General features: G+C 38.6%; 1 protein-coding gene across 1 annotated transcript; it reads left to right on the top strand.

Moving 5' to 3' along the window:
- Positions 1–14,950, top strand: LOC110268263. Its single transcript, XM_021114174.1, has 6 exons — positions 1–25; positions 703–930; positions 1,279–1,325; positions 1,702–1,764; positions 1,891–2,023; positions 14,879–14,950. Exons 1-6 carry the CDS (start codon positions 1–3, stop codon positions 14,893–14,895), a joined length of 513 nt encoding a protein of 170 aa, XP_020969833.1. The 3' UTR covers positions 14,896–14,950.

Below are 21,222 nucleotides of genomic sequence, written 5' to 3'. Positions count from 1 at the left end.
ATGGAAGATATAGATGCAAATCAAAGTGAGGAAAATGTTGATCAAGCTCCAAATTTGTCCTATGAAGATATAGATGTCGATTTTAAGATCACTTGGACTTGATTATCGATTATGTTATCTTTTGCTTACTCTTGTTTATTTAAATAAAGAAAGTATTTTGTACTAGAAACTAGATTATTATCTCTTTTTGCATCATTAGTTGTCTAAAAATTAACATTTGATTATTATTATTATTATTATTATTATTATTATTATTATTATTATTATTATTATGTTTGTAAAGACTTGCATTTTAAGTTTTAATATGTAATTTTAATTTCATTTATATAATTTTATATTTTTTAAATTATGACCGGGTCAACTGAGTGAATCAATGACCCATCGGTTGAACCAGTGACCCGATCATATGACCGGGTGGATTGCCGATTCAGTTCTGATAACTATAATTGTAGATTTGTAGCCCTTTTTTCTTACTATATTAGTTTTAGTATATTAAAGGCAAAATTTCCAAGGCGTAGAGCGAAGAAAATGGTCAAACAATCAACTCAATTGAAGGAACTTAAAACCCAAACATAGCAACCTCAATTCAAAGAGCTTGAAATCGAAGGTACAGCAAAATCAAATAACAAATTTTTTTTATCAGCATAAAGTTTTCACTATTTATTTATTTTTATTAAACCTCTACCTGTGTGTTTGTGGCAGTGGAGCGTCAAATCAGTGCAATTAAGGTGGTTCGTGATGTTGAGATTGAGCGATTGTTGATGGAACTTCGTTTGGTTCGGTCGTGTTTCAGTGAGGAACAGCTTCGGAAGCCAATGCTGCAGGTCTTCGAAGAAACCTTACCGAATCCCTCAATTGTGAAAGATGAAGGGAATGAAAAATTTGATGTGAAGTGGAAAGAGAGAGGGAGCAGAATGTCCACGACTTGTGGTGGTGTAGGAAGAGATTTGCACGCTTCTCTGTTCTAGAGGCTTTCGATTGCTTTTCCTTCGGAATGTCCTTTTTCAGTTCCTTAGTTTGGCGGTTTTGAATACTCTAGCAATACTGGTAGTGTTTAGTTTTCTCTTTCGATTTAACTCATTTCATATCTGAATTAAAGTTTCCTTAATTGAATTTAAAAAAATAGAAATGTATGTTACGAAACATACTATTGTTCTTTGCCCCTTTAAATGTTTGAGTTCCTTCAATTTTGAACGATTTTACTATAGATATTATAGTTCTTATATATTTTGGCATAGATTATAATTGATACCTGTTAGTTTACTTCTTTGTTGGTAGGGAGAACAGGATTTCTTGGTGATGAAAATCTTCATTTTAAGGACTTTGTATGTTCTCTATCTTCTCTGTGCACTTTGATTAATTGTATTTTGTAACATCCTTAACTGGCTTGTTTGGGTCACTTACATAGGACTTGATGCGACATAAAATTGGGGTAGCTGTGTAGGAGCAGTATTAATATAGTACTTCCATTCTCATTTCCATTATGTGCTGAAGCATCCACGAATTGATTTGAATGAGAAATGTTGCTATTCATTTAGGATCCTTTCATGTGCAGATGGAAGAGAACTTGTCTCTATTACTAGTTTCATTGCATACGCTGCTAAATCTATTATGACTAACTTAAACAGCTTGCAAATAAAAACTAATTAGTGATTGCATTGTATTGTGATAATATGAATTGATTGAATCTTTGTTACATAGGTTTTTAAGGAGCCATGTGAAGCTCAGACTCTCACAAGTCAAGAAGGTCTTCAGACTCCCAATGTCCGAATTTTCTCCCTTTATTTTTTACCTTCTGTTTTTTATGGATGACTTTATGAACTCTAGTATTCATTGCTGAGGCTATTTTTTAAACAGTTGTGATTGATTTGGATTTGTTGCCTTTTGCAGGTGAGTAGTCAGCGCTTGTCTGTTGGGATGACACCCAAAACCCTTAGGCTGCCGAAACCTAGCGAGATGCTTCTCTCTGTCCATGGATCACCTTTTGGTGTTTACAAGGAAAATAACATGGAAGCTATATATGGTATGAAGCAAATGTTTTATTTGAAACTATTGATATATCTTGTTCATTTAGTTTCCTTGTTGCATGAAGAGATACTTTTCTAAAAATAAACTACCAAGAATGGTACTCGAAAGTTTATGCCGCTAATAAAAATAACCTAGAAAGATAACAAATAAGCTCCAAAAGATTTAAAAAGTGAGAAAACTAACCGGATATTAGTTATATTTTTTCATAAAATACTTTAGATATTAGATTTCGATGCGATTTTTTGTAAGTATTATTAGAAAAATGAGACTTTGTCATAGTTAAAATTTGGTGATTTGTCAAGGAATTTTTTCAATGTTTTTTGTGAATGATTGAATTTAAAATAAAATGCACAAGTTGTTTGCTAAATACAAAATTCCTTTATCATTTATGTAAAAAAAATATGATATTTTTGTTAATTTTGTCACGTTTTTAAATCTTTTGAGACTTCTTTATCATTCATAGAAATCTTATTTGGTTATTTTTCATATCGATATGAGTTTTTTGGTGTAATTTCGATAGTTTACCTTGTTCCTAATAGCATGTGAGCTATTTTTAGCTCAATTTGTTAGTTACTTTATAAGCTAAGCTCTTAAGCCGGTGAGCTACTGAGCTTGAGCTAAAAATTTGAGCTCATTTATTAAATGAGTCAAACTTAACTTTGCTATATTCCATGAGCAGGATTTGGTAGAGTTGATGGAAGGTATACCAGTTCGGAATTCCACAAAATACTTCCGTTGTTAGTATAGCCCAACCGATAATCAATCCTCAATCCCAAATTAAGAAAGGGTGGTTGTCACAAGTGCTAACCGCAAATAAGAATGTAACCGGAGTATTTAGACTCCGGATCGTCTCACGAAGAATGGGCAAGCATGTGCTTTAGCATTGATCAGAAATACAGGGTTGAGAATCATGGTGATGAAAATTAACTACCAAGCTTGTCATGCAAGAAATCTTAAAATGCAAGAAACTCTAAATTTAAGCAATTAACTAAATCAAGAACTAGCAACTAAGAATTTTGGTTTTTCAAATATGAATCAAAGGTACTCTTGACTAAGCATGGGAATTGGGGTCTCTATCCTTGTCTTCAACTATAATTAGCCAATTGTGACGAACCAAACTCACTAAGTCTACCTCAAAGAACCTTAAGTACGTAACATTTACTCCTAGGTTGAGGTACGTCAAGTGGTTTGACCAATTTCAACCCATAAGTCCCAACCAATCTACTAATTAGTAGTGGGTTGGTGTTAATGGGTGTCAATTTGGTCACTAAGGGTTCTCCAATCAACAATCCAATGAGACCCAATGACTCAAGGTCACCCAATTCTCATAACTTGGACCAAGAGTAAAAGAAACTACTCCATAATTAAAACAAATATTTCATCAAACACATAGAATGCACTAAATAGAGACATGTTCAAATTACAATTAAATTGAGAATTATAAGGATCCACTAACAATCATCTATAGAAACTACACAATTAACACCAGCAATCACAAGAAGCATCAACATATTCATAGAAATCAACACCCACAATGTTCATGAATTGGGGTAGAAAATTGAAAAGCAACAAGACAACACAATCATGATAAGATCTAAACAAAATAACACTAGAGGATTCAAATTGAGTAAACAAGAGTATCAAACAACAAGATCCAATCCAGTAATTTCACAATGGGAGATCAAAATCAAGCTAGATCTAGGGAGGAAGAAGGGTTCCCTCTCTAGATGAACACCCAAAAACTCAAAATGTGTCTAAGTTTCTAATGTGTGATCCCCCCTTACTCCTACAATCCCTGGGTCATTTCCATGCAGAGCTAGCCTTCAATTGAGCCCCTCTAGGCCTCAGAAATCGCCAGCCACAATTTCATTAATGAGGTCACGTGCTGGTCGCGACGCATGTGCGCCAGGTGCGCGCACGCGCCGATGAGCTCCTGAATCCACGCGTACGCGCACAATATGCGTGCGCACCGATGACGATTCTTCCAATGTGCGTGGGAGCGTCAGCTATACGCGGTGGCCACAATAGTACGCATCCACGCGTGCGCGCCAGGTGCACGTGCGCGTCGATGACTGAACTTCAAGGCTCCAAAGCTCCATGTTTCTTCACTAGTGCATGCTTCCTTCTCCTCTTCTAGACCAATCCTGCCCTGAAGCTCTAAAATCACTGAACAAACACGTCACGGCATCGAGTGGTGATAGAAGAGATCAAAATATAGCAATTCCGGCTAAAATAAACTTGTTTTCAATCACAAGGTCAAACACAGATGGAGATACAAAACCATGCAATTCAAGTGGATAAATGCGGAAAATATTGACAAAATTTCCTCAAATCAGCACAAGATAAACCACAAAATTAGGGTTTATCAAACCTCCCCACACTTAAACCATGCATGTCCTCATGCTAAAGATAAGAAGACCAAAGGATATAGGGAAAAGAGAGTTGTGGAATGCAACTAATGCAAATGCATCTACCTACTTGGTCAAGGGTGAATCTATCCTCCAAGAATATATGGGAATACATAGGGTTAAGGTGACATGATAGTCCAAAAATCCTACCAATTAAAAGCATCACAATGCGGTGAACATAACTTGCAAGATGTACGCTTGTGAAAGCCGTGAACAAGAAGTTGAGCATCGAACCCTCACCGGAAGTGTATCCGCTCTATTCGCTCAAGTGTATAGGGTTCGCCACTCAATTCCCTTCCAATCATGCTCTCCAAGATTTGTCCTTCATCTAACAATCAACAATTATTTTAATGCATGCATACAGTTATCATGAGGTCTTATTTTCGGTTGTAATGGGGCTAGGGTGAGGGTAAGGATGCATGTATGGCCAAGTGAGCTTAAGATTTGTATCTTTGATTAGCTTAGATCCTTACCTAACACATACAATAACCTATGCAATTCTAATACATAACCTAGCTACCCAATTATCCACTTTTCCTCATGCTCATGTATTTCTCTTTAGTTCTTCATCTACATGCATTGGTGATCATTGGCTTTGCCTTGGGGTAATTTGTCTCCTTTTCATTGTTTCTTTTTCTATGTTTTTGTCTCTTTTTTTTCTATTCTTTTTTTTTTTACATTCTTCCTTTTCTTTCTTTTTGTTTCTCTTTGCTTGTCCCCTTCTTTTTGGGGATTTTATGTACAAGAGTGCCAATGCATGCGGTCCAATCATTCAATACATAAGTATGTTCTTACCTCCCAAAATTTTTTTCATTACAATTACAAAAACCTACCTTTACATCTACCCAAGTTCCCAGGTATTCCCTCCCAATTGAATAACACACACCCTCACTCACCTAAGCTAATCAAGGATCCAATTCCAGGGACATTCATTGTTTTCCGCTTGGGGGTGTTGACGTTCTAAAATTAAGAACAAAAAGGATTATTATAGGCTCAAAGTTGGTTAGCAACGGTAGATAAGGGTTAAGGCTATTTTGGGGAAGTGACTATTGAAATGATGGCCTCAATCATGTAAATGCATTCATTCACCAAATAAAGGACATATAGAGTCAGACAAAGCAAGGATTACACTCATGGAAAGAGAACGTTCACACACAAGAAGGAAAATAAGTAGTCATAAGATGTGACCACACCATTAGGCTCAAGTCCCACAAACTTGTGTTCTTAACTCAACAATCATGTTCCAAAGTACATTCTTCTAGCAAGTTTGTCACAAAAAAAAATTTTTTTTTTCAATTAATTGGTAGGGTGCCCTAAAAACACATTTTCTCAGAAAATGAAGTTATTACTTTGACCAAGTGTAAACTAACTATCATGAAAGGAGTATTCACAAGCAAAAGTTAACTAACATGCAATCTACTGACTAATCAAGAACATCCATGGGTGAGGAAGAGATGGTTACCCATGGAGATCGGTCGAATGACCTCCACACACTTAGAATATAGCACGGTCCTCCGTGCTACTAGCAATGCGCAAAGGACGGTCGGGACCGGAACTTGCACTATCCTCTTCATTAGAGCTCCCGTCAGTTGGGTTCAAAGTGGATGTGAATATTTCGGGTTCCTTCAGTTTGGGGGTAACACAACACAGAAGCTTCTTAATGTAAGTATAGCAGCGTTGGTTGCGCCGCTCATATCTATCAATCTTCCGGTGGAGATCTTCAATTCGTTGATGGGTGGATCTTGGTGGTGGTAGTGATGATGATGTGGAAGGAAAAATAGGCTGCGGGGTAATGTCGAGGCTTGGGTAGTCAAGGGAAGCTGTAAGTATCTCCCACTCGGGACTACATCACCCTAGGCCAGAATTATAGCCTTCGTGTCCGTGGTCTCCCAAGGAACACCCGCTGCAGCGACTAAAGTAGATACCAATGCTGGAAATGGCAAATTACCCTGAGCATGGACTTGAATCATTGCTTGTTGGACAAGAAGTGGAATGTTCACCGGTCTCTCTGTGAGAACACACCAAACAAGCAAGGCAAGATCCGCCATGAAGTACGACTTGTGGGTGCTAGGTAGCACATAGTGGGAGAGGATCTGGGCCCAAGCTCTAGCTTCCACAGTAAGGTAACGTGCATCGATGCACTTGGGCCGCATCCGGAGTCGTCCTTGGGTCCAAAATGTCTCTAGCTCAGTGATGACTCGAAGAATTGAGTCCCAATCAAACCCAAACGCACTCTGCTGACGTAAGACCTCTTGGTATCCATCCATTTCCCTTGGTACTGGTAGGATATTAAGCACTTGCTGAATAGCCTCTTCAAAAACCGAGACTTGCTTTCGGCGCACATATACTGACTGAAGAGATGGGAGGTGGTAGTTGGTATAAAACTCTACCACCCACGAGAGATTGACCTCTTGTGGTTTTCTCAGAAGAAAATTACATCCTCACCACTCAATGCGGGGTAGGATACAATGGGCAATCTTGTCCGGAGGGGTGAGTAGATGCTCAGCATGATAGTTCCGATCAACCATGGCGGGGAACACAAGTTCACAGAAGCGGTTTGGGAACCTTGAAGAGTCCCTTTCCGGATTGCTCTTCTCTTTTTCATCAATAGGAGCGGATGCCTTCGCTTTCTTAGAAAGAGGTTTGGCTCCTAGTGTAGGATGCGCCTTGGAGGATGACTTTTGGGCGCCCTTTTTGTGGCTGGTTTCCTTGGTTCCTTCCCCTTGCCTTTTTTGGTGGCCATTCTGAAAAAGGAAAGAGAACAGAAAACATTAAACCCAAATAATCATCTCATGGAAAACATCATGCAAGTGAGAAGTAGTGCCCAGAGTAAATTGTGGATCTTGAAGACGCGACAACTGCACATGTGATCAAGAACAACTAAAGAAGTATGGGTCACAACACTTAGCATGGGATGCAAGGGTGAATAATGCATGCAATGTGGCATGAGAAGAGTGCACTCAAGTATCCAAAAGAAAGAACAAGTCATGTGAAGTGAGCATTCAATTGGTGAGCATAAAGTAGAATGGCTCAATATGCTTGAAAGATGGCAAGTGAATGAGGAAGAAGCACTAAACTGTGGGTACAAGACCAAAACAAACAAAAATGGCATGTGTGCATTTCCTCGAACACTTGGCGTGCAACTAACAAGTAATGAGCAAATATAAGAAACTCACTCAATTAAAGCCTCAAAATGAAACATCAATCATCAACACAAGATCACTTACTTACAAAGTCATCAAATGACAACAACAAGATCTACTCAAGCAAATTAAAGTTCAAGTTCATCATCCATGGAGAAATAAGAAAGGAAAAATCAAATGAACAAGCAACAAGCAAATAAAAGTAAGAGAGAAATAAGAAGGTACTAAAAGAAGCATGCAACTAAAAGAAGAAAATGTGAAAAGAAAGTAAGAGATGAGAGTAGAAGAAGCAAAACCTTGAGAGGGAGAGAGAGAAAAGATGGGGTTCTTGCAAAAGGAGAAGAAGGGAAGAGAAATGTAGGGCCACCAGAGGTGGTGGTGGTTGCCGGTGGGTGACCGGAGACAATGTAAGTGAAGTATGGAAGAAGAGGAAAGAGTAAGTAGTGGAAGAAGAGAGAATTAGAAAAGAGACGAGAGGAGGGACGAAGCAGGAGCGCGCAGTTTAAAGCTGGGCTGCGCGGCCGGCGCACGCGTGCATAGCGCGCTAGCGCGCCGATAAGGGTTGGGCAAGGGACGCGTGCGCGTCCCTTGCGCGTACGCGCGAAGATTGGCACGGGGTAGGCCCAGAGTAGGCCTAACTCTCTGGTTGTTGTACCAGAGTTGGCGTGCGGCATAAGCGACGCGGACACGCACAGTGCGCGTTCGCGCGTATGAAGAGGGTGGCGACCGACGCGGACGCGCCAGGTGCACTTGTGCGTCAGGTCGCGGGCACAGAGCAGGCACGACTTTGGCACAACTCTCTGGTTTTTGTACCAGAGAGCTCAGAATACAAACACGACGTGCGCGCACGGTACGCTTGCGCGTCGATAGCGAGACAGCAGGGTTGCACGCAGGCGCCACGTATGCTTGCGCGTGGGCCGCCTGACACGAAGTGGGCACAAAAGAGGCACAACTCTCTGGTTTTTTATACCAGAGTATAAATGCACCACCGGCGCACGCGCGCACGGCGCGCTGGCGCGCGGATGCCCAATTTCCCCCTTCTTTTTTTTTTTGTTTTTTTTAACAACACAGGAAAAAGAAAATATAATTCAACATACTCTTGGTATACAATCAACTAGATAGGTTGAGAAAACACTCACAAAATCATACAACACTCAAGATGAAATATTTCAACAAGCTGGGCTGCGCGGCCGGCGCACGCGCGCATAGCGCGCTAGCGCGCCGATAAGGGTTGGGCAAGGGACGCGTGCGCGTCCCTTGCGCATACGCGCAAAGATTGGCACGGGGTAGCCCAGAGTAGGCCTAACTCTCTGGTTGTTGTACCAGAGTTGGCGTGCGGCATAAGCGACGTGGACGCGCACAGTGCGCGTTCGCGCGTATGAAGAGGGTGGCGACCGACGCGGACGCGCCAGGTGCACTTGCGCGTCAGGTCGCGGGCATAGAGCAGGCACGACTTTGGCACAACTCTCTTGTTTTTGTACCAGATAGCTCAGAATACACACACGACGTACGCGCACGGTACGCTTGCGCGTCGATAGCGAGACAGCAGGGTTGCACGCAGGCGCCACGTATGCTTGCGCGTGGGCCGCCTGACACGAAGTGGGCACAAAAGAGGCACAACTCTTTGGTTTTTTATACCAGAGTATAAATGCACCACCGGCGCGCGCGCGCGCACGGCGCGCTGGCGCGCGGATGCCCAATTTCCCCCTTCTTTTTTTTGTTTTTTTTAACAACACAGGAAAAAGAAAATGTAATTCAACATACTCTTGGTATACAATCAACTAGATAGGTTGAAAAAACACTCACAAAATCATACAACACTCAAGATGAAATATTTCAACAACACAACCAATACAACAAAGATTGCCAAGGTTGACAAAATCCTAATGAGTATCACAACATTCAAACAAATTCAACTATACCTATCATATCAACATATATCAAAACAAGCTCAACAATCATCAAAAATCATGGAATTCACAAGTATCTAAGCTAGAAACAAGAAAGTATATACAAGAACGATCATACCGCGATGGGGTGTCTCCCACCCAGCACTTTTCTTTTACATCCTTAAGTTGGACGATCTTGTGCTCAAGCTTCCTCTTCTTTTGGTGCATCCTCCAGGAGGAGCACTTCCACTTCCTTGGGTGATTTGTAGCCATGGTACTTCTTTACTCTATGGCCATTCACCTTGAAGGTTGTCTTACTTTGAGGATCAAACAGCTCCACTACACCATAGGGTTTAACTTCCTTCACCTTAAAGGGACCTTTCCATCTTGAACGGAGCTTTCCAGACATGAATCTGAGCCTCGAGTTGTAGAGGAGAACTTCGTCACCTTCATGAAAATCTTTCTTCCGAATGTGGTGGTCATGGAATGCCTTAGTATTTTCCTTGTAGATCCGGACATTTTCATATGCCTCTATTCTAAGATATTCAAGCTCCTCTAACTGCAATTTTCGGGCTACACCCGCCTTGGTGATGTCCATATTACACTGCTTCACTGCCCAATAGGCTTTGTGTTCAACTTCCACCGGGAGGTGGCATGCCTTACCATAGACGACCCGAAAGGGGCTCATCCTTAACAATGTCTTGTAGGCCGTCCTGTATGCTCACAATGCATCTCCCAACCGAGTGCTCCAGTCCTTCCTTTGTGGGTTTACCACTTTCTCCAGGATTCACTTAATCTCTCGGTTGGACACTTCTGCTTGCCCATTTGTTTGGGGATGATATGCAGTTGAAACCTTATGTGCTATCCCATAGCGCTTGAGTAGTGCTTCAACTTTTCTGTTACAAAAATGGGAACCTTGGTCACTCACGATTACTCGTGGCGACCCATAACGGCACACAATATTATTTCTAATGAAAGAAATCACAGCATTGGCGTCATCAAGGTGAGTATGTATCGCTTCTACCCACTTTGAGACGTAGTCAACCGCTAACAGGATATACAAGTACCCACTTGAGTTGGGAAATGGTCCCATAAAGTCTATGCCCCATACATCAAAGATTTCGCAAAATAGCATGGGTTGTTGAGGCATTTCATCCCTTTGAGATGCATTCCCCGACTTTTGACATTGGTGACACGACACACAGAATTGGTTAGAATCCTTGAACAGCGTGGGCCACCAGAATCCACAATCCAAAACTTTTTTCGCCGTCCGTTGTGGGCCAAAGTGGCCCCCCAAACTCGGACGAGTGACAAGATTCAAGAATTGGTTGGATTTCAGATTCTGGAACACATCTGCAAATTACTTGGTCTACTCCTCTCCTCCATAAGTGGGGGTCATCCCAAATATAATATTTGGAATCACTCCTTAACTTATCTCTTTGGTGTTTGGAAAAGATGGCAGGGTAAATCTTAGCAACCAAGTAGTTCGCCATGGGGGCAAACCAAGGAAAACTATCCGAAACAGCATGCAAACCTTCTAAAGGGAATGATTAATTGATCGGAAATGGATCATACTTAAGATTTTCCAAGCGGCTTAAATGATCCGCAACTAAATTTTGTGATCCACTCCGGTCTCTAATCTCAATGTCGAATTCTTGCAAAAGCAAGATCCAACGTATGAGCCTAGGTTTTGACTCATTCTTTGTCAATAAATATTTCAAGGCAGCATGATCTGTGTATACCACTATCTTAGAGCCTAGCAAGTAAGATCGAAACTTATCCAAAGCATAAACAATGGCTAAAAGCTCTTTCTCGGTAGTGGTATAGTTGGATTGTACCGCATCCAACGTCTTTGAGGAGTAAGCGATGATATAGGGGAGCTTACCATCGTGCTGTGCTAGCGCGGCACCTACGGCATGATTTGACGCATCGCACATGATCTAGAATGGCTGCGTCCAGTCAGGGCCCCTTGCAATCGGTGCTGTGGTAAGTGCTCTCTTCAACTCCTCAAATGCGTCCACACAAGCACTATCAAACTCAAAGTCCACGTCCTTTTGGAGTAGGTGAAAAACCCATATTTTATGGTTTATATTGTACTTAATTGAGTGGATTTTATCAACTCTTTACCCACTTATTCATACTATTCGCATGTTTTACATTTGCCTTCCTAATTATGTGCTTTGATTGAAAACATACTTCTTTGATCTTATATTTGCTTATTATTAATCCTCTCTTATTGCCATTAGATGCCTTGATATGTGTGTTAAGTTTTTTCAGAGATTACAGGGCAGGAATGGCTCAGAGGATGGAAAGGAAGCACGCAAAAGTGGAAGGAATACAAGAAGTTGGAGAAACTGCTAAGCTGTCCAACCTGACCTCTTTGTACTCAAACGGCTATAACTTTAGCTACAGATGTCCAAATGACGCGGTTCCAGTTGCGTTGGAAAGCTAACATCCGGGGCTTCGATTTGATATATAATATGCCATAGTTGCCCTGACGCTAGGCGACGCGACCGCGTACTCTATGCGGCCGCGTCGCAGTGACGAAAAACCAGCGTGGCAGATTTCTTCTCCAGCGATTTCTGGGCTGTTTTCGACCCATTTTTCGGCCCAGAAAACTCAGATTAGAGGCTATAAAGTAGAGGGATTGCATCCATTCATAAGGATGCTCTCATAATTCAGATTTTAGGTTTTAGATGTAGTTTTTAGAGAGAGAGGTTCTCTCCTCTCTCTTAGGATTAGGATTTAGGACTTCTCTTAGTTTCAGGAGTGACTCTCAATCCCAGGTTCAATGTTCTTATTTATTTATTTTCTCTTTTATTTGTAAATGAAATCCATGTTATGATTTTTATATTTAAATATAATTTGAGGTATTTTCAGATCTATGATTTGTTTCTTTTATTTATATAAATAATTTATATTTTTCTACCCTTTTGGCTTTGGTCAAGTGATTGGTAACACTTGAGTTATCAAACTCAGTAAGTGATTGAAATTGGCAGATTCTGATTGCACTAGGATTGCTCTAAAGCTAGTCTCTCCACAAGAGTTGACTAGGACTTGAGAATCAAGCTAATCAGTCCACTTAACCTTCCTTTGTTTAGTAAAGGCTGACCAAGTGGGAGGAAATCCAATTCTCATTACAATTGATAAGGATAATTAGGATAGGACTTCCAGTTCTCGTACCTTGCCAAGAGTTTATTTTACAGTTATTTATTTATTTATTTTTATTGCTTTGAAAATATACCTGTGCCCACTGCCTAAACTCCAAACCCCCCAATTTACAAACTCATAACCAATAATAAAAACATACCTCCCTGCAATTCCTTGAGAAGACGACCCGAGGCTCAATACTCGGTTATCAATTTTAAAGGGGTTTGTTACTTGTGACAACCAAAACATTTGCAAGAAAGGATTTTTGTCAGTCTAGGAGCTATAACTGCAACGAATACTTAATTGTAAAGATTCTTAGACCACGCAAAAATGCTCTCTTCAGTAGGCGCGACAATGGCAATGCAATTTTGCTAAAATTCTTGATGAAGTGCCTATAGAATCATGCATGCCCCAAAAAGAAATGGACCTCCCTCGCAGATGAGGGGTGAGATAAACCGGTAATGACATTCACCTTGGCCGGGTCTACAGAAATTCCTTTGTCGGAAACTACGTGTCTTAATACTATACCTTGTCTCACCATGAAGTGATATTTTTTAAAATTCAAGACAAGGTTAGTATCAACACACCTAGCTAGGACCTTGGCCAAGTTCTCCAAACAACTATCAAATGAAGTTCCGTGCACACTGAAGTCGTCCATAAAGACTTCCATACAACTCTCCATAAGATCGGAAAAGACACTCATCATGCACCGCTGAAATGTGGCGGGTGCATTGCATAGCTTGAATGGCATCCTTTTGTAGGCAAAGGTGCCAAAGGGACAAGTAAATGTGGTCTTTTCCTGATCCTCATGAGCGATGTGAATCTGGAAGTATCAAACCTCCCCACACTTAAACCATGCATGTCCTCATGCTAAAGATAAGAAGACCAAAGGATATAGGGAAAAGAGAGTTGTGGAATGCAACTAATGCAAATGCATCTACCTACTTGGTCAAGGGTGAATCTATCCTCCAAGAATATATGGGAATATATAGGGTTAAGGTGACATGATAGTCCAAGAATCCTACCAATTCAAAGCATCACAATGCGGTGAACATAACTTGTAAGATGTACGCTTGTAAAGGAGAATAACATGGAAGCTATATATGGTATGAAGCAAATGTTCTATTTGAAACTAATGCTATATCTTGTTCATTTAGTTTCCTTGTTGCATTAAGAGAAGGCGACAACTCCTTTTGTTTAACATCTGCATACTTTTCCAAAAATAACTTCCAAGATGGTACTCGAAAGTTTATGCCGCTAATAAAAATAACCTGGAAAGATAACAAATAAGCTCCAAAAGATTTAAAAAGTGAGAAAACTAATCGGATATTAGTTATATTTTTTCATAAAATACTTTAGATATTAGATTTCGATGCGATTTTTTGTAAGTATTATTAGAAAAAATGAGACTTTGTCATAGTTAAAATTTGGTGATTTGTCAAGGAACTTTTTCAATGTTTTTTGTGAATGATTGAATTTAAAATAAAATGCACAAGTTGTTTGCTAAATACAAAATTCCTTTATCATTTATGTAAAAAAAATATGATATTTTTGTTAATTTTGTCACGTTTTTAAATCTTTTGAGACTTCTTTGTCATTCATAGAAATCTTATTTGGTTATTTTTCATAGCGATATGAGTTTTTTGGTGCAATTTCGGTAGTTTACCTTGTTCCTAATAGCATGTGAGCTATTTTTAGCTCAATTTATTAGTTACTTTATAAGCTAAGCTCTTGAGCCGGTGAGCTACTGAGCTTGAGCTAAAAATTTGAGCTCATTTATTAAATGAGTCAAACTTAACTTTGCTATGTTCCATGAGCAGGGTTGTATATTCATTTATCGGTTCACATAGATATGTAGATGCTTGAGACCTTGGCATAATATCACCTATATCATTATATATTATCAATAATAATATATAATATCTCAATTATTTGCATAATGTGTCTTGTAGATTAAATATGTTGAAAATAAGTATGTACTTATAGCCAAAAGCTTAATTAATATCTAAGGGTTAATGTTTAAAATGGTCTTTGAAATTTTACTCGTGCATCAAGATTCCATAATAATATTAAGCTCAATAATAAATCAGTCAAACCATGAGTTGAGCTAAATATTATCAAGCTGAGTTTGAGCATTGTCAATTTTGGGGTTGACTTTACGTAATTTCAACCCTTGATTTTGTTTTTGTTCTTTCACACTGAATGAAAATCCTGGAATCTTCCAGAATACTCTAGTTATGATATCTATTATTATCTGCAGAGTCAGAAGAAGGTTAAATGCCTGCTAAAGCTATTATGCGCACTAACAGTACACTCCTCTTCATCTTCTTAGAGGATGGCCATGTAAATTTGGTGGCGCCTAGTTCATCATTTTTCATTTAATGTTCTACAGTTTTAGATTAATGCCATTGACTAATTAGATCGAAGAAATGCAAGTATTGGAAGCTTAGTATAGCAATATGTAGGAATGAGATTTGTAAATCTAGTAATGACCTAATGGCCAATTTTAATTAAAGACAAGTTAAAACTTTCACAATTAAACCCATGGATTATACAAGTCTAAATTGAAACCATAGTTTACAGTGGATGTCATGCCACTTAAACAAAAAACACAATTCAAGATAGTATGTTGAAATACCTGAAACCAAGTAACAGTATCTGGAATGTTGCATAAAACATTGTTTCCAACTAAGTAACACATTGATAACAAAACAAACATAACGAGCAATATCTAAAGACTTTTCCATTTACTAGAAGGTAATTTTGCCATTAGCTTGAACTTCTGTAGAAGAACATGTGGTGCACCAGTTTGGATGACAGAAAAATGTCTCTTTCTCTTAGTTAGTTGACTCAGTGACTATTTCTTATTGGAGGAGGTTATTGCTACTGTACTTTTGTTCTTGGCCAATGGTTGGGCTGAAGGTGTTTTAGGATTGGACTAGAATTGGTTATTGGACTGAGTTGTTGCATTCTTGGGTTGAGCTGCTGATTTCTTGGGTTTAGAAGCTGGTTTTTTGGGTTGAGTTGCTGGAGGGTTGGGTTGTAAGGATGAAGTCTTCCTCTACTTTCCTTTTTGAACTATTTGACCAGGGAGTTGTGAGGATGAAGCCTTCCTCCCTCTCTTAGGAGCTTTGGCAGCTTCTTGTGTTGAGATTTGGGCCTATGAAGGTAATCACAATTATATAAAAAGAATCAGAATTAAATACATAACCAAAAAGTAAAATATATACATAGCATAAACCCAAGTAAACCCTAGAGCATAATGGCACATACACTCTTATTAGATTTTGTGCAGCCTCCTTCTTGTGCCCTACATCACCATAATTAGAGCATCTTTGAATTTGACCCCTCTGTGATAGGTGATTCTGGCTTCTGTTCTCCTCATCTCCAGATCCTCGCTTCCTCTTTTTCACAGGTATGTGACTTGGCCTCCTATATGGAGGTGGCATGACATCATCATATTGGGTTCTCTCCTATAAATTCGGTCCATTCAGAGGGTATATCACTTTCTGGTAGCAGCACTTCTGGTAAGCATCTTTCTTTTAGCAATCATCCCCATAGGATTTTAAATCTAGTCCTTTGAAGTTAATGCAACTAATGGCATGAGGACATGAAATTCCACTCATCTGCCACTTCCTGCAAGAACACTAAACAGCAGCCAGATCCATAATAAATTTATCTAATCCACACATGACCTCATATTTATTAGTAGCTGACCAGTATGGCCTCCAGTCCCTAGCTAACCTTGCCCCTTTCTCCAATTTATTCCTAATTATTGGCATAATATTTTCCTAGTAAAGCTGAATCCTATCTCTATTGGCAGCCTATCTAGTCATGAGATACACCATAATGTCATCTAACATGGTTACAATAGATTTTTCTCTTGCCTCTACTATTGATGAGCGGATAATTTATACGCTTTTTGACATTATTTTTAGTATGTTTTTAGTAGGATCTGGCTACTTTTAGGGATGTTTTCATTAGTTTTTATGTTAAATTCACATTTCTGGACTTTACTATGAGTTTGTGTGTTTTTCTGTGATTTCAGGTATTTTCTGGCTGAAATTGAGGGACTTGAGCAGAAATCAGATTCAGAGGTTGAAGAAGGACTGCTGATGCTGTTGGATTCTGACCTCCCTGCACTCAAAGTGGATTTTCTGGAGCTACAGAACTCGAAATGGCGCGCTTTCAATTGCGTTGGAAAGTAGACATCCAGGGCTTTCCAGCAATATATAATAGTCCATACTTTGGCCAAGAATAGACGACGTAAACTGGCGTTCAACGCCAGCTTTCTACCCAAATTTGGCGTCCAGCGCCAGAAAAGGAGCCAAAACCAGAGTTGAACGCCCAAACTGGCACTAAAGCTGGCATTCAACTCCAAGGAGGACCTCTACACGTGTAACACTCAAAGCCCAGCCCAAGCACACACCAAGTGGGTCCCGGAAGTGGATTTATGCATCAATTACTTACTCATGTAAACCCTAGTAGCTAGTTTATTATAAATAGGACCTTTTACTATTGTATTAGGTATCTGGGATCAGTTGTAAACCATCTTTGGACGCCTGGTTCTTAGATCAGAGGGGCTGGCCATCTCGGCCATGCCTGGACCTTCACTTATGTATTTTCATACGGTAGAGTTTCTACACTCCATAGATTAAGGTGTGGAGCTCTGCTGTTCCTCAAAGATTAATGCAAAGTACTACTGTTTTCCATTCGCACCCAAGAACGTGATGAAGGTGATGATTATGTGTGACGCTCATCATCCTTCTCCCTTATGAATGCGTGTCTGACAAACACTTCTGTTCTACATGAATTGAGCTAGAATGAGTATCTCTTAGATCTCCTAACCAGAATCTTCGTGGCGTAAGCTAGAATGATGGCGGCATTCAAGAGAATCCGGAAAGTCTAAACCTTGTCTGTGGTATTCCGAGTAGGATTCAATGATTGAATGATTGTGACGAGCTTCAAACTCACGATTGTTGGGCGTTAGTGACTGACGCAAAAGGAGGGTGAATCCTATTCCAGCATGATCGAGAACCGATAGATGAATAGCCGTGCCGTGACAGGGTGTGTGAGCATATGATTCACTGAGAGGAGGGGATGTAGCCACTGACAACGGTGATGCCCTTGCATACAGCCAGCCATGGAAAGGAGTAAGACAGATTGGATGAAGATAGCAGGAAAGCAGAGGTTCAGAGGAACGAAAAGAATCCCCATTCGCTTATCTGAAATTCCTACCAATGAATTACATAAGTATCTCTATCCCTATTTTATTATCTAATATTCGAAAACACTATTATTTTATATCCGCCTGACTGAGATTTGCAAGGTGACCATAGCTTGCTTCATACCAACAATCTCCGTGGGATTCGACCCTTACTCACGTAAGGTATTACTTGGACGACCCAGTGCACTTGCTGGTTAGTTGTATCGAAGTTGTGACAATTATGAATTAAGATCAAAGCACCAAGCTTTGGAGCCATTACCAGGGATTGTTCGAGCATGGACATCACAATTTCGTGCACCAAGTTTTTGGCGCCGTTGCCGTCACATGTTTTGCTCTAAAAATTTCATGCATTGCATAATTTTCATGTTTTCATAAAAATTCAAAAAAAATCAAAAAAATATCTTTCTCTTTTTCTCTCATCAAATTCGAAAATTTGGTTTGACTTTTTCAAAAATTTTTAAAATCAAATTGTTTCTCATGAGTCAAATCAAATTTTCAATTTGAAAATCTTATCTTTTTCAAAATCTTTTTCAAAAATCAAATCTTTTTCAAATTTCTTAGTTATTTTCGAAAATTCTAAAAATATTTTTCAAAAATCTTTTTCTTATTTTTATACCAAATTTTCGAAAATAACAATAACAATTAATGTTTTGATTCAAAAATTTCAAGTTTGTTACTTACTTGTTAAGAAAGATTCAAACTTTGAATTCTAGAATCATATCTTGTGATTTCTTGTGAATCAAGTCATTAATTGTGATTTTAAAAATCAAATCTTTTTCAAAAACTAATTTCAATCATATCTTTTCAAAAATATCTTCTTATCTTATCCTTTTCAAAAATATCTTCTCAAAATATCTTTCCTAACTTCCTAACTTCTTATCTTTTCAAAATTTGTTTCAACTAACTAACAAACTTTTTGTTTGTTTCTTAACTTTTTCAAAACTACCTAACTAACTCTCTCTCTCTCTCATTTTTCGAAAATATCTTCCCCCTTTTTCAAAATTTCTTTTTAATTTATTAATTATTTTAATTTTTAAATCTTAATTTTCGAAAATTACTAACATTTTTCAAACACTATTTTCAAAAATCACTAACTCTTTTTCAAAATAATTTTCGAAAATTATCCCTCCCCCATCTCATTCTATTTATTCATTCATATCCTAACATCTCATTTCACCTCTCTTCCATCCTCACAGTTGTATTTCTTCCATTATATTACATTCTCTGTCTCCCCCTCTTCTTCCACTCACACAGGGATCCCTATACTGTGGTATAAAGGATCTCCATTATTATTATTATTTTTTTGTGCCTTCTTCTTTGTCATATGAGCAGGAGCAAGGATAAGAACATTCTTGTGGAAGCGGATCCAGAACCTGAAAGGACTCTGAAGAGAAAATTAAGAGAAGCTAAATTACAACAATCCAGAGATAATCTCATGGAAGGATCAAAAGCCTCAACAAGGCTTTAATAATGGTGGAAGAAACAGGTTTAGCAATAGCAAGCCTTTCCCATCATCAACTCAGCAACAGACAGAGAACTCTGAACAAAGTGCTTCTAATTTAACAAACTTAGTCTCTGATCTATCTAAAGCCACTGTAAGTTTCATGAATGAAACAAGGTCTTCCATTAGAAATCTGGAAGCACAAGTGGGCCAGTTGAGTAAAAGGATCACTGAAATCCCTCCTAGTACTCTCCCAAGCACTATAGAAGAGAATCCAAAGGGAGAGTGCAAGGCCATTGACATAAGCGCCATGGCCGAACCTGTGAGGAGAGGAGAGGACGTGAAGCCCAAGGAGGAAGACCTCCTGGGACGTCCAGTGGTCAATAAGGAGCTTCCCTCTGAGGAACCAAAGGACTTTGAGGCTCATCTAGAGACCATAGAGATCCCATTGAACCTCCTTATGCCCTTCATGAGCTCTGATGAGTATTCATGATCCATAGCATCATGATTGGAGAAGAGGTGGAGGTTCATGAGATTATACCTCAAGAACTCTACAAGGTGGCTGACAAGTCCTCCACTATGGCAAGGTTAGCCTTTCCTCACCTCATCTGCCACCTATGCAATTCAGCCGGGATTGACATAGAGGAAGATATCCTCATTAAAGAGGACAAGCCCATCACTAAGAAAAAGATGGAGCAAGCAAGAGAGCCCATTCATGGAGCTCAAGAGGTNNNNTCAAAAATTAAAAAAATATCTTTCCCTTTTTCTCTCATCAAATTCAAAAATTTGAGTTGACTTTTTCAAAAATTTTTAAAATCAAGTTGTTTCTCATAAGTCAAATCAAATTTTCAATTTGAAAATCTTATCTTTTTCAAAATCTTTTTCAAAAATCAAATCTTTTTCAAAAATTCTTAGTTATTTTCGAAAATTCTAAAAATATTTTTCAAAAATCTTTTTCTTATTTTTATATCACATTTTCGAAAATAACATAATCAATTAATGTTTTGATTCAAAAATTTCAAGTTTGTTACTTACTTGTTAAGAAAGATTCAAATTTTAAGTTCTAGAATCATATCTTGTGATTTCTTGTGAATCAAGTCATTAATTGAGATTTTAAAAATCAAATCTTTTACAAAAACTAATTTCAATCATGTCTTTTCAAAAATATCTTCTTATCTTATCCTTTTCAAAAATATCTTTTCAAAATATCTTTTCTAACTTCCTAACTTCTTATCTTTTCAAAATTTGTTTCAACTAACTAACAAACTTTTTGTTTGTTTCTTAACTTTTTCAAAACTACCTAACTAACTCTCTCTCTCTCATTTTTCGAAAATATCTTCCCCCTTTTTCAAAATTTCTTTTTAATTTATTAATTATTTTAATTTTTAAATCTTAATTTTCGAAAATTACTAACATTTTTCAAAAACTATTTTCAAAAATCACTAACTCTTTTTCAAAATAATTTTCGAAAATTATCCCTCCCCCATCTTATTCTATTTATTCATTCATATCCTAACATCTCATTTCACCTCTCTTCCATCCTCACAGTTGTGTTTCTTCCATTATATTACATTCTCTGTCTCCCCCTCTTCTTCCACTCACACAGGGATCCCTATACTGTGGTATAAAGGATCTCCATTATTATTATTATTTTTCTGTGCCTTCTTCTTTGTCATATGAGCAGGAGCAAGGATAAGAACATTCTTGTGGAAGCAGATCCAGAACCTGAAAGAACTCTGAAGAGAAAATTAAGAGAAGTTAAATTACAACAATCCAGAGATAACCTTTCAGAAATTTTTGAACAGGCAGAGGAGATGGCAGCCGAAAATAATAATAATGTAAGGAAGATGCTTGGTGACTTTACTGCACCTAATTCCAATTTACATGGAAGAAGCATCTCCATTCCTGCCATTGGAGCAAACAACTTTGAGCTGAA

Source organism: Arachis ipaensis, chromosome B02 (genome assembly GCF_000816755.2).
Source record: "Arachis ipaensis cultivar K30076 chromosome B02, Araip1.1, whole genome shotgun sequence".
In the NCBI taxonomy this organism is placed as follows: Eukaryota; Viridiplantae; Streptophyta; class Magnoliopsida; order Fabales; family Fabaceae; genus Arachis; species Arachis ipaensis.
The sequence above is the reverse complement of the archived record's forward strand: the minus strand, read 5'-3'. Positions and strand labels throughout refer to the sequence as shown.

Coding starts and splice junctions, on each gene's coding strand:
- LOC110268263 (XM_021114174.1), top strand. CDS start 1: ATGGAAGATATAGATGCAAATCAAA. Junction 26..702: donor AGATATAGATGCAAATCAAA/GTGAGGAAAATG, acceptor TGTTTGTGGCAG/TGGAGCGTCAAATCAGTGCA. Junction 931..1,278: donor CAGAATGTCCACGACTTGTG/GTGGTGTAGGAA, acceptor CTTTGTTGGTAG/GGAGAACAGGATTTCTTGGT.